The sequence below is a fragment of the Marmota flaviventris genome, chromosome 16 (assembly GCF_047511675.1).
Source record: "Marmota flaviventris isolate mMarFla1 chromosome 16, mMarFla1.hap1, whole genome shotgun sequence".
Taxonomy (NCBI): Eukaryota; Metazoa; Chordata; class Mammalia; order Rodentia; family Sciuridae; genus Marmota; species Marmota flaviventris.
In genome coordinates, this window is record NC_092513.1 from 27,559,980 (window position 1) to 27,573,224 (window position 13,245).

General features: G+C 35.5%; 1 protein-coding gene across 1 annotated transcript in view; it reads left to right on the plus strand.

Annotated features, from left to right (window-relative positions):
• Positions 1-13,245, plus strand: part of Epg5 (ectopic P-granules 5 autophagy tethering factor) — a 97,759-nt gene that overhangs the window by 29,628 nt on the left and 54,886 nt on the right. Inside the window, exons 12-16 of the mRNA XM_027935642.2 lie at positions 67-221; positions 2,205-2,345; positions 7,672-7,836; positions 9,794-9,913; positions 11,012-11,271. Coding sequence (XP_027791443.2) covers positions 67-221; positions 2,205-2,345; positions 7,672-7,836; positions 9,794-9,913; positions 11,012-11,271 — 841 coding nt within the window. The remainder of the gene's footprint in view (positions 1-66; positions 222-2,204; positions 2,346-7,671; positions 7,837-9,793; positions 9,914-11,011; positions 11,272-13,245) is intronic.

Sequence of the window (13,245 nt, forward strand, 5' to 3'; positions counted from 1 at the left end):
AGTAATTAAACCACATGATTTTTTTTTTTCTCTCTCTACTTTAATTTTCTTGACATGAATTTGCAGACCCAGAACATTTTGTGAACTTTGAGAAGTGTCTTTCTTCTATGAATAGCTCGGAAGAGATTTGTCTTCTGACTACCTTTGCTCAGATGGCTCAGGCCAGAAGAACCAACGTGGATGAAGATTTCATAAAAATTATTGTTCTGGAGATATATGAGGTTAGAATATTTATTTTTATAAATCAGCAAAATTTTTTTTGAGTTGTTTATTTGTTGATTTTTTTTTTTGTACTGGGAATTTTATTCAGGGGCGCTTAAGCACTGAGCTACATCCCTAGCCCATTTTATTTTTTATTTTGAGACAGGGTCTCAACTAAGTTGCTTAGTGCCTTGCTAAGTTGCTGAGGCTGGTTTTGAATTTGGGATTCTCTTCCCTCAGTCTTCCAAGTTGCTGGAATTATAGGTATGTGCCACTGTGCCTGGCTTGGTGTTGCTTTTTAAAAAAAATATGACTTATTGAGCTATTGTCTGCACTCAGAAGGAGATAGAGAACCAAAGGAGCTTCCTTTTGCTGTAGAGAGTTTTGAAAACATGAATTATACTCTGCCATTTTTCACTACTATCTCTTGACAGTTGATGCATGGCTTTTGATAAGGAGTAGACAATTTATCACAGCCTGGCATTTGTAGTTTTTTGTACTGTTTTCCTTACTGTTCCTCAGACTCCTTTTTTCATCCCTGCCAGTAACATGGAAACCTGACTTCCAAGCCAATTTAAATGAGAGGGTTGAAAGAATATTGAACCTAGAATCAGAAAACCTGAGTTTTGGCTTGACCCTACTATTAATTACCCATCTTACATCAGAAAAGAAAACTACTACTCTGGGCTTTATGTTCCTCATCTGCAAAATGACAGAGTGGGATGAGATCCTTGCATTCTTTACTTTTTCTCTGAGCCATCCCTGCTGATGGAGGAGAGTGAACTTGGATTCCCTAAGAGTCTAGGGACTAACCCCAACTGGCTGCCAGTATTTCCACTGGAGATGTGTGTATATCCAAAAAGCCATGTGCATTCTGTACTTTAAGCTGTTTGTGTATCTCTTTAAATAAAAAAATCATACTTTCTTCAACGTATTCAAGTGTACTCAAGTAAAACTATATTTGGAGGAGATTGTCTGAGTTTATTATCCCCCAGTATTCCAGTTTGAGAATGGCAGACCTGGATGATTTTAAGTTCTTTCCAGAGCTCTGTTCAGCTGTTGCTACATTTACACTTGTAACCAGGCATGAGGTTAAAACCAATGGATCTGGAATTCCTATCTTTATAGTCTAAAAAAATTCGAAGAGATATATTTTCACTTACATTAAATGACATTCTCGGGATCTATTGTTAACATATATTTATTCTCTTGAGTAGTGTTTTCCAGTGTTTTGACCATGAGTCACAGTAAAAACTACATTCTATATTATATTCTGACCCTAGTGTGCATTATTGAAATAGCAATTAATTTTCCGGTGATATACTCTTAGATTTTTCTATTCTTTTTTATTCTTTCTATTATCTTTCTGTTCTATTTCATTATATAGTTTGAAAGATGTGGTTAAAGAGGAGTTAGTTTAACATTGATATTTTAAAAACTTTTGCAGTTAGGGATCTTAGGGATCTTATTTTGGAGGAGGGATTGTGTATTTCCATTAAATGCATTCTGATTTTTATCATTTTAGTGATTTCCTCAAGTTTAAGTAAGTTTTGACATAAGGGACTATTTCATTGTTACTGACAAACTTTGGGATCTACTTTTTTTTTTTTTTTTTTTAAATTTTTAATGAGATGGGTCGAGAGCGCACTGTGTTGCCCATTCTAGACTTGAGTTCCTGGGTTCAAGTGATTCTCTTGCTTCATCCTCTGAGTAGCTAGGGCTACAGGTAAGTACCACTGAGACTGACTCAACTCTCCTTTTTAAAGGAATCTAGTACTTAAAGTCATTGTTACAAATGTTATCATTTTTAGGAATTCCCTCTCCTCCTGAGTTCCAACCTCTGGTAGATAGTTTGCTGTCTAACCTTCTGACATCTTTTTGAACAAGGTGTGAACTGAGACTCAATGTGAATTCTTTGTTTTATCTGAGAAAACTATGGAAATGTGTTTTGATTGATAATTGTTATTTAAAGTGCTAACTCTGCTCCTCCTATTTACCTTTAGGTATCTTATGTCACCCTCTCCACCAGAGAGACTTTTTCAAAGGTTGGTCGAGAGCTTTTGGGGGCCATTACAGCTGTTCATCCTGAGATAATTTCTATCCTTTTGGATCGAGTTCAAGAGACCATTGACCAGGTTGGAATGGTAAGAGCACTGGCTCTTTATTTGCTTTTATCTTGTTTTTAATCATGAAATAATGGCACATTGGCTAAAATAGGAAGGCTGTTGGATTTGACTGTGTCACTTAAGGGCATAGTAGTATGAATTGAACTAAAATTTACTGTTACTATGTGCCAGGCTCATAATTTGTTTGCCTTTCATAATTCTTAAATTTTACTCTTGGAAGAAACAACTGTGACTAAGAAGGCCATGTTCCAATCAAACACAAAATTAGAAGTAGTAATTTAAGTTGAGCAGGACACAGATATTGCTTATTTCTGTCATTTATTGCAATCCCTTTTGTAATTTCATATAGTTTTTAAAAACAACTTTATTTGATAATTCATGTACCAGAGAGTCCACCTATTTAAAGTGTACAAGGCAGTGGGTTTTTTTAGTAAATTCAGATATATATAGCTGTCACCATAGTCAACTTCAGAATTTTAATCACTTCACAAAGAAACCACCTACACTTCAGCTATCATTCTGTTCCTCCTTCCCCCTCAGCGTGAAGCAACTGCTAATCTGCTTTCTGTATCTCAGTCTGCCTATTTTAGACATTTAATATAAGTGGGATAATAAGTATGTGGTTCATTAGGAGTGGTTTATTTCACTTAACATGGTGTCCTTAAGGTTCATCTGTGTTGTAGTCTTTGTCAGTTTCTTACCTTTTTAAGCAGGCACAATATTCCATTGTATTTATATATTACCTTTGTTTATTCATTCATCTGTTGATAGGCACCTGGGTTGCTTCTACTTTTTGGCTATCATCAGTAATGCTGCTGTTGAACATGGATGCACAAATGTCTCTTTTGAGATTTTGCTTTCAGTTCTTTTGGGTATATACCCAGAAGTAGAATTGCTGGGGCATATGGTAATTTTACTTTTAATTTTTTGAGGAACCACCATCCTCATAATGGCAATGAAAGGCGCCTTTTCCTTTTAAGAAAAGCATTGTGTCCCACAATTATATTTGTAGATGATTGTATTGCAATAAAAAGTCCTTTATGTGCTGTTCAATATAGCAGCAATTTTTTGGTTACACCTTTTTGAGTGACGATTTAATGGAATGAATTCCAGACAAATGTATGGTGAGTCATGTGTTTCTTCTTTTTTAAAAAATATTTATTTTTTAGTTGTAGTTGGACATAATAGTTTTATTTTATTTATTTATTTTTATGTGGTGCTGAGGATCGAACCCAGGGCCTCCCACATGCTAGGCGAGTGCTGTGCTGCTGAGCCACAGCTCCAGCCCCAAGTCATGTGGTTCTTTTAGTTGTATTGAGCTCATGATGGTTTTCTCTCACGTGTTTTTCTGTTTTGGGCAACATTTTCAACTTGGCCATGATACTTGTAGTAGGAAATTATGTCCATATATACTTAATTGTAAATGTAAATCTTGGAACCATATTGTTTTTTAAAGTACATTTATAAGGTGCCGCCATTGTCCGTTTATAAATGTGGTACTCTTGTGCTCTGTGAACTTGCTGAGGTTTTTGGACGGACTTATTCAAGCCACTGTGCCATCAGATAAATAGGATGGCTTTCACTTTGGGTTGATCTTAATTCAGCCTCTAGCTCCAGCGACTGGGAATGAGCTATGGTTGGGGTCCTGAACTTCCACTGACACCCTTGGGGTGTGTCAGAAAATAACTTGGTGTTCTGGAGGCCTAGCCTGAGAGCACTGTGTGGAGATTGCTCTGAGTTAGGGTAATAGTTAATAAGAACCAAGCCTTTGGGACATTCTGGAGTTTCAAAGATAGGCTTACTTTAGAGGACACATTCTCTTTTTGTTAGTGAAATCTGTGTAATTCCCTAGAACCTCTTCAAGCAAAATTTGTGACTTTTTTTTTTTTTTATTTTCAGTGAAAGCATGAGTATATTTTAGAATATGTGATGTAAATCCTATTTTGTTGAATAAATTCTTACTACAACTTTTACTGATTTCTTATTGCTTTGACTGGAACCTTCTTTACAATATTGAATGAAAGTAGAAGGGCAGACTTTCTTGTCTCAGATTCTGTAATAGGGAAGAAGAGTTCAAAAGTTGACTTATCATGTGGAGGTTATAGCTTAGTGGTTGGAATTTGCCTAGCATGCACAAGGCTGTGTTCCAACCCTAGTGACAACAGAAGGATAACTATGAAGTATAATGAGGTTTTTCATGGATGTTCTATGTTAGGCTTGATAAGTTTCTTTTTCTAGTTTAAATCTTTTTTCTTCCTTGAGGAGGTATTCAAGGACTTTCATTTTTGTATCCATTGAGCTGATCTTAGGATTTTTCTCCTTTGCTCTATTAATGCAATTAATAGATTGCATTGACTGGTACCTACAAAATTTCAAATTTTGGTTTCTCAAATGTTGAACCATCACTGTTTCATAAAATTAAAAAAAAAACCTTGATTGTACTATATAATCTTTTCTAGATATTGCTAGGTTCACTTTGATAGTAATTTTTGCATGTATTCATGAAGGTTTGATCTGTAAATTTTATTTTCTTGCTCTATCTTGATGAAGCTTTGGTTCTGGGATTATGTTAGCCTCATGAGTTGAGAAGTACTTCCTCCTCTTTTGTGATGTGGAAAAGTTTTTGCAAGATTGCTATTAATTCTCCTTTTTTTCCCTTTTTTATCATTGTTTTATTTTGAAATAATTATAGACTTCATAGGGCTTTTAAAAAGGGCCTACGAACAAAGATAGCCCGGGTACCCTTCATCCAGTTTCCTCCAATGGTAACATCTTTTTTTTTCCTTCAATTAAAAAAAAAAATTATATTCTCCTTTGAATGTGGTAAAATTTGCCAGTGAAATCATCTGGGCAGGAGTTTTCTTTGTAGGAAGTCTTTTGATAACAAATTGAATGTCCTTAACAGAACCAGGATTATTCACATTTTATTTTTTCTTGAGTCGCTTTTTGGTAAGTTACATTTTAAAGGGATTTTCTTATTTGCTCTAACTAGTTCAATGTATCAGCATAGAATTGTTTGCAATATTTCCTTGTTAATCTTTTCATATCTCTGGAGTCTGTCATGAAAGTGATAACCCCACTTCCATTCTCGATGGGCAGATACATACTATAGCACTACTTTATGTCACTGGGATAGATGCTTTTCAGGACAGATCTCAGGGCTGTGGGCATTGTCCTATTACCACAATTTTGCTGTTTCTGCCAGATACTTGCAAAGTAAAGTAGGACTTTTGTTAGAATTGCCATTTTACCCTTTTATTCATAATATTCAAGACTTTTATTAATGAATCTTCATGAAAATTTGCACTATAGTATAGACATACACAAACAAAGATTTTTTAAAAAGGGACTAGTCTTTCTAAAATCTATTCTTTTTACTTTTCTCTCACATTTTGTTTTGTCTCCAATTTAGAGCTTGCTGATATATAGTTCTAGGACTGGAGGTGAGGCTCAGTGGTAGAGCGCTTGTCTAACATGTGTAAGGCCCTGGGTTCCCTCCCCAGCATTGTAAAAACAAACTAACTAACAAATAAAGCCCCCAAGCAAGTAGTTGTAGGCTGGTGTAATCGGATATGCTAATCACTAGGCCTTGGAACATTGCTCTAAGTGTAAATTACTTAACTGAGTTTGAAAGACAGTATGAACAAAATAATTTCATACATCTTAATAATTTTTGTGGCAGTTTCATGTTGAAAATATTTTGGAGGTCCTTCCTTCCCCTCCTGTGTATGATGGAAACACCATGGCTGCGGCAGCCCAGCTCTCCCTGACACAGTTATCAAGTGGGAATCCTATATGAAAAATATTATAGACAGGTTGATACAGGCAATACTGGAAGGTTGTTGGCTTCAGATGCTGCTGCTTTTCTGAAAAAGTCAGGGCTTCCAGATTTAATACTTGGAAAGATTTGGGATTTAGCTGACACAGATGGCAAAGGCATCCTGAGCAAACAAGAATTCTTTGGGGCTTTGCATCTTGTAGCATGTGCCCAGAATGGACTGGAGGTTTCACTGAATAGCTTGAACTTGGCTGTTCCTCCACCAAGATTTCATGATACCAGCAGTCCTTTACTAACCAGTAGAACCCCTGCAGCTGAGCTTCCATGGGCTCTTAAAAGTAAAGATAAGGCCAAATATGATGCAATTTTTGATAGTTTAAGTCCAGTGGATGGATTTTTGTCTGGTGATAAAGTGAAGCCAGTGTTGCTTAACTCTAAGTTACCTGTGGAAATCCTTGGAAGAGTTTGGGAGTTGAGTGATATTGACCATGAAGGAAAGCTTGACAGAGATGAGTTTTCAGTTGTAAGTAACTTAATGTTCTTAAAATAGAAATATCATAATGGTTTTATCATGTGAAAATTTCCCCTTTTAATTAATCCTTAAAGGAAAACTATGTTTATCAAATTGTTGGTATAAACATTTTTGTCTAGAATTTATAGGTAGTTAATAAATATTTTAAAATAAATGAAAAAACAAAAGAAAATATTTTGGACATTAGTTTAAATAAAATATTAAAATTGATTTTACCTGTTTCTTTTGATTTTTTTTAAAAAATGTGGCTATTAGGAAAATTAAAATTCTACATATGGCTTGCATTGTATTTCCATTGGTCAGCATTGTTGAAGACATGAAATGAATGGCTATTCTGATCTCTCTCCCTTGAAACAAACTTTATTACATGAATACAGATTTATTTAGTACACATAGATAGGTCATTTAAAATAGTGCTGTAAACTTTTTATAAATAGGATTTTAAAAACTTGTTATGATGGAATATTTCAAATACAGAAAAGAGAAGAGAGAGTAGTATAATGAACCCCTGGGTATCCATTATCCAGTTTCAACAGTTATCAACTCTTTTTTTTCCTTTAAGTTATATATGAAATTGTCAAATTCTTGATTGATCTTGTTTCATTGGTTCCCCATTCACTCCTTACCTCCCCTTCCAACTGCTTTGAAAAAAATAGAAATAATCTTTTAAAATGCTACAAATGGAATAAATATTTATAGTACATTTTAAAAAATAAATTGAATGACCATCCCTTGATTTATTATTTTTAAATTTGTATCTTATTATTCAATTTAGGTTTACCTAAATTGAAGCATAACTGATTTACATATTGAGAGATTATCTTTATCAAGATTACCTTTATACTTTTGGTACATCATCAATTTTAATACTGATTTGATTTGGTTGTCTGTAATTTCAATTTTACTCATCTAAAAGTCAAATAAAACTCTGCTTCCTTTTGAAGAAAAATTTTGGCAGCATCATAATGCATTGTGATAACAGAGGATCATCCTCAAATCCTGATTTTAATTATGATTGTTTTCTTTTTAATAAGGTTTCGTTATACTTGTTTAAAGAATTGCCTTTGTATCTCTGGCGACCTTCTGCTTCGGAGCTAGCTGTGATTCGGGGTTGGTTATTGAATCACAACCTGACAGCAGTGAAGAACAAACTGGCCTGTGTTATTTTAGAAGGACTGAATTGGGGATTTGCTGAACAGGTATGTGTTAAAATCATCCCCAGAAATGGGGGATTCTATGAGCCTCAATTTCAGGGAAGCATTTTCTTAGAACAGTAACATTTCCAAATACTATACCCAAGGTCTGCACATTTTCTTTTTTCTAACATTTTATTTTTTTAGTTGTATTTGGACACAATACCTTTATTTATTTATTTGTTATGTGGTGCTGAGGATCAAACCTAGGGCCCTGCATGTGCTAGGCAAGCACTCTACCGCTGAGCCACAACCCCAGCCCCCTGCACATTCTTTTAGTTGTATTGGAGTCTAGGATCTTTAATTCTGTTTTGCAGAGTGAGCATCTTCTAAATGAAGATAAATATTTTCCACATGGATAATTCTTCCCTTTATCCTTAGAACACATGTATCTGTTGTTTTATCCCTGGCTAATTACTGCATTTACTCCTTATTGCCTCCCTGCCTCTGGTCCCTTTTTCTCCTGTAATTTCTCTTGAATGTCTTTGCCAGAGTTGTTTTCTAAAACATCATCAATTAATTAGGAGCCTGAGTTCTGAGCCAGTCTGCCTGGGTTCTAATTTCAGTTCTGCTACTTCCTCATGGTATGACACTGAGCAAGCTTCCTGCATTCTCTGGACCTTAGTTGCTCATCTGTAAACAGTGAAATTAGTAGGCCTTCCTCATAGTGTTGTTGTAAGAATTTAATGAGTAAGGGCATATAAACATTTAGGACAGTTCTTGGCACATGTTAATTACTTGATGTTGTAGTCATTATTAATAGTTTATTACTAAGGATATCATGTCTCCAAAGATGCCACATCAAGTGATTTTGACTATTTCATAACCTTTCCTGTCTCTTTACCATAGGCTTATTAGTTAGCTTCTTGATAAAAAATATTAATATCTTAAAAGAAAAATTGGGGAGAACTCAGCCATCTACAACTCTTCACCAGCTCTGTTCTGGGCAAGTCATTTAATCCTGGCAGTTGTCTTTTGTGTTTTGCATTAATCTGATGCCTGGTATTTAGACTGAAGCCAGGGAGTTTTCCTCTCAGGGGCTCCCTGACCTCCTAGGACTGGAGAGCTAGCAGGGGCAAGCATCAGGGGCTGTTCTTCACCTTCACATTCTCCTGTTTGTGAACAGAGCCCCCAGGATCCCTTCCGCCAGAGAGCTGCATTAAGATTTCCCTGTGAGAGTCTCTTCACTCCTGCCTTAGAATTGGGAGCAACATCTTCTATGCAAGAGTTAGGAACTGACTTTTTCAAAGCTGCAAAGGAAGATGGGGTGGGAAATTTGTAGGCTACTTGAGGCTCTTGAAGCATGTTTTATCTGTGTTGTTATTATTGTTACTATTTTTGGTACTGGGAATTGAACCCAGGGGTGCTTTACCACTGAGCTCCATTCCCAGCTCCCTTTTTTATATTTATTTTTAAAATTTGAGATAGGGTTTCACTAAATTCCTGAGAACCTCATTAATTGCTGAGGTTGTCCTTGAATTTGTGATCCTCCTGCTAAGTCACTGGGATTATAGGATTATATGCTTTACCTATATTATTGAACATCTTATTATTATTGATAGTGGAACGAGAAAAGGGAATGTAGACTTAATTTGTTAGTTGTTTTCCTTTTTAATTAATATCAAGCATTTTCCTGGTTTGTGGCAGTGCCCTTAACTTATAACTTATACCACAGTCTTTGTAGAGATCTAGAGTCGGGTGGGGGATTAGATTAAAATACCAGTTTTAGTCTGGGGTGAGGAATGACTCAGGTTCAGACCTCTCTTGGTACAGTATAATTGCTCTTTAGATTTCAAAATTTTTCCTTTTGTCATTTATAACTTCACTGTTTTAGGGGATGTAATGCTTAGAATATTTGGTTTTTGTATCCAAGACCCTGTTTTACTATTCTGTCTGTATTTTGGGTCAAAGGTATTTTAAAAAGTCAAGTGGGTATGTTTGTGATTATTTCTCTCTTTAAAAGGGTATTCTTCATCTGGATCAAACAGTTCATTCTGAAGTGGCCTTAATGGTTCTAGAAGCTTATCAGAAGTACCTTGCGCAGAAACCATATGCTGGGCTAATTTCTGAAAGTATGAAGCAGGTATTTCTTCCTCTTTTATATTGAAGACATAAATTTTTGTTTACAAATAGACTGGGCATTTGAAGCTACAGTATTGATCCTTAGATTTTTCTAAGAACATCACTGGCAGTTTAAGATATTAACATTGATTTCTATGGTTAAAGTCTTCTTTCTTAAAAAGTAGCTCCTTTATGATCATTTTGGTATCATACAGTTTAAGTTGAGCAGCAGTGATGTATATGCTGGAGCTCACTTCTACTAGCTCAGGTGAACTGACTGTTAAATTTTCAGAAACTTTGCAAGCTAGATTGTTATTTTAGTCTGCTTTTTCACTGTTGTGACCAAAAGACCTAACCAGAACAGTTAGAGGAGGGAAAATTTATTTGGGGGCCCACGGTTTCAGAGGTCCATTGATGGCTGATTCCATTCCTGGGACTCAAGGTGAGGCTGAACATCATGGCAGAAGAATGTGGTGGAGGAAAGAACCTCAGGACATGACCATCAGGAAGCAAAGAGAGCTCTGTTCAACAAAAGGGCAAAATGTATACCCCAAAGGCATGCTCCCAGGAACCCACCTCCTCCAGCCACACCCTACCTGCCTACAGTTACCATCCAGTTAATCCCTGTCTGGGAATAACTACTGATTAGGTTAAGACTCATAACCCAGGCATTTCACCTCTAAACTTTGCATTTTCTCATGGTGAGTGTTTTGGGGGACACCTAATATCTAACCCATAACAATTGTTAAACTATTGGTAGCTTGAAATTGATAGTGGTTTTTATCCCACACAAATTGGCAAATGCTTTGCTTAAATAAGACCTTTCATTCTTAATTACTAAATTTAAAAAAAATTTTTAACCAGCACATGATTTCATGAATATCAAATTTTATATCACTTCTCTTTTGATCACATTCTCAAATTGACTAGCAAGGAAGTACAAATGGTTATTTGTGAGTGAGAAATTGCTTTAATGCATTACCTCAGACATTAATTGTAGGCCAGCAAATAGTATATTCTCTTTCAAAGCCACTATTGATCACAAAAAAGGATGAGTAGATGTGGTTACAGATTTAATTTGTGTGCAACTAATGTGGTTTAAAATAAATAATTGTTTTAGGTTTCATATTTGGCCAGTATTGTTCGATATGGAGAAACCCCTGAGACCTCATTTAACCAATGGGCCTGGAATTTGATCTTGAGGTTAAAACTGCACAGAAATGACTATGGAATACAGCAGAATTGCCCAACTGTTCCCTTCTGCAGCATGGTGCCTGACATGACAGAGTCACCTGCATTTCATCCTCTCTTGAAGGCTGTGAAAGCTGGCATGCCCATTGGCTGTTATCTCGCCTTATCTATGACATCTGTGGGCCACAGGTATGGTGTTTGGGTTGAACCTCTAGAGTTGCTTAACCTTATGGGTAGGAGTTCTACAATCTCATCTTCTACTTACCAAGAGCTAAGGTCTCCATTAAATCTATAGGGAGGTAAATTAGAGCTAAATAATAAGCCTGGATCAGTGGTATCAAGGTAAAGTGCTTTCCAAATATACTCAAGATCATTTACTCTCACTAAATAAATAAAAGTGTGTATAGTGTATGTATGTATATATACACAAAACCACACATGTATACACACACATATACACCCACAAAATATATTAGAACATATATTTTAAATAATTCTGTAGAGCTTCCTTATAAAAGGTAAGGACTTTGTCTTGTTCATTTTTATGCCTACAGAACTTGTACTTGATATTCCACAAATGCTGGTGGATTGAATGAATGTGGGAAGGAGCATCTGGTGTCTGAGTGGGAAGGGTGAGAGGAGGGGAAGAGAGGAAATACTCCTGAATGAAGCCCATGATTCCTCATGGAGAATAAAAGAGATCACATAGTTGGTAGGGTCAAATGTTGGGAAAGATTTGAAAGCTGGGTAAGAGAGGGTAGAACTGATGAGAGAAGGATAGACTTGTTTAGCCTTTAGGAAGGTATCTTTTACATTGTTTCCAGTAGGTCTAGTGTCATAAACAGTTTTCTGAACTTTTAAGTTCCTCATCTCTAAGATGGGAATAATAAAGATAACAGACTTTATGAGTTTCAAGTGAAAAAAAAATATATATCTCTTATTTAGAACAGTGCCTGACATGTGAGTTCTTTGAGGACAGTCTTCTGAACTTGTTTCATGATTATTTCTCTAATTGCTAGTATCCATTCTGGGACTATAGCTCTTTAGTCCTGATATGGGTTCTCTGCAAACATGCTGATCTGTTTAGTACTGATTACTGAATCCTGAATGGAAACAAGGATGAGAATAAGTGTTTCCTTTTGAGGTTCATTACACCGTAGTCATCTGGGATGTAGATGTTCTGGAATAGAGAAATAACTTAAAAATAATCTTATGCATGAGATTGGGGTTGGGGATGGAGTAGACAGGAACATAAGTTATATATGAATATAATATTACAGTATGGAGAATAATAGCCAGAAAGCCACTCAGCATCTTTCCCATACTAGAACGTTGCTTTATTTACTGTTTATTTTTATCTAGTATTTTTCCTTTGCTCTTTTTTTTTTTTTTTACAGTTATGATGTATGTGTAATTTTGTGGCTTGTTTTTCACTTTTAATATAGTAAGTATCTCCCTCATGGTGTAGCCTTTGCATTATTGTTATTTGAAATGATTTTTTTCCTCTAGAGGTGAAACAATGTAACTAAACTGCAGAATTAGGAAAGTGGAAGAAAAAATCACTCACTTCTGCCACTCCAATACAGTGAATATTCTGATGTGACATCATCCCTGTTTTTCTCTCTTTATCTAATTTTTTTTACTACTAGTTTTAATTACAAGTATAAATGTTTATGGGCTTTTTCTCTATTATCATTATAGTGGAAATATTTTCATGTTGTCTTTGGCCGCCATATGTATTATTTAAAAGTGACCCAATAAGATTACTATTGAATAGATTTTTCTTAAATTTACTTAATTCATTTCTGTGTATAAATTTTGTAGCTATAAATAAATAAGAAAATGAATCTTAACATGGATTATCATCCACATTTTTCCCTATATTTGAGATTATTTCTTAAGTACAGAAAGAAGATTTTTATGACATATTGGTTCTAGAAGCTGGGGACAGTGATTACACGCCTGTAATCCCAGGTACTCCAGAGGCTGAGTCAGCAAGATCCCAAGTTTGAGGCCAGCCTTAGCAACTTAGTGAGACACTGTCTAAAAAATTAAATGGTCTGGGGATTAACTTAGTGGTACAGTGCCCCTGAGTTCAATCCCCAGTACTGGGAGAAAACATGGTTTTAGGAGAAATTTGCCAGGTTATATTGACAGATTGAT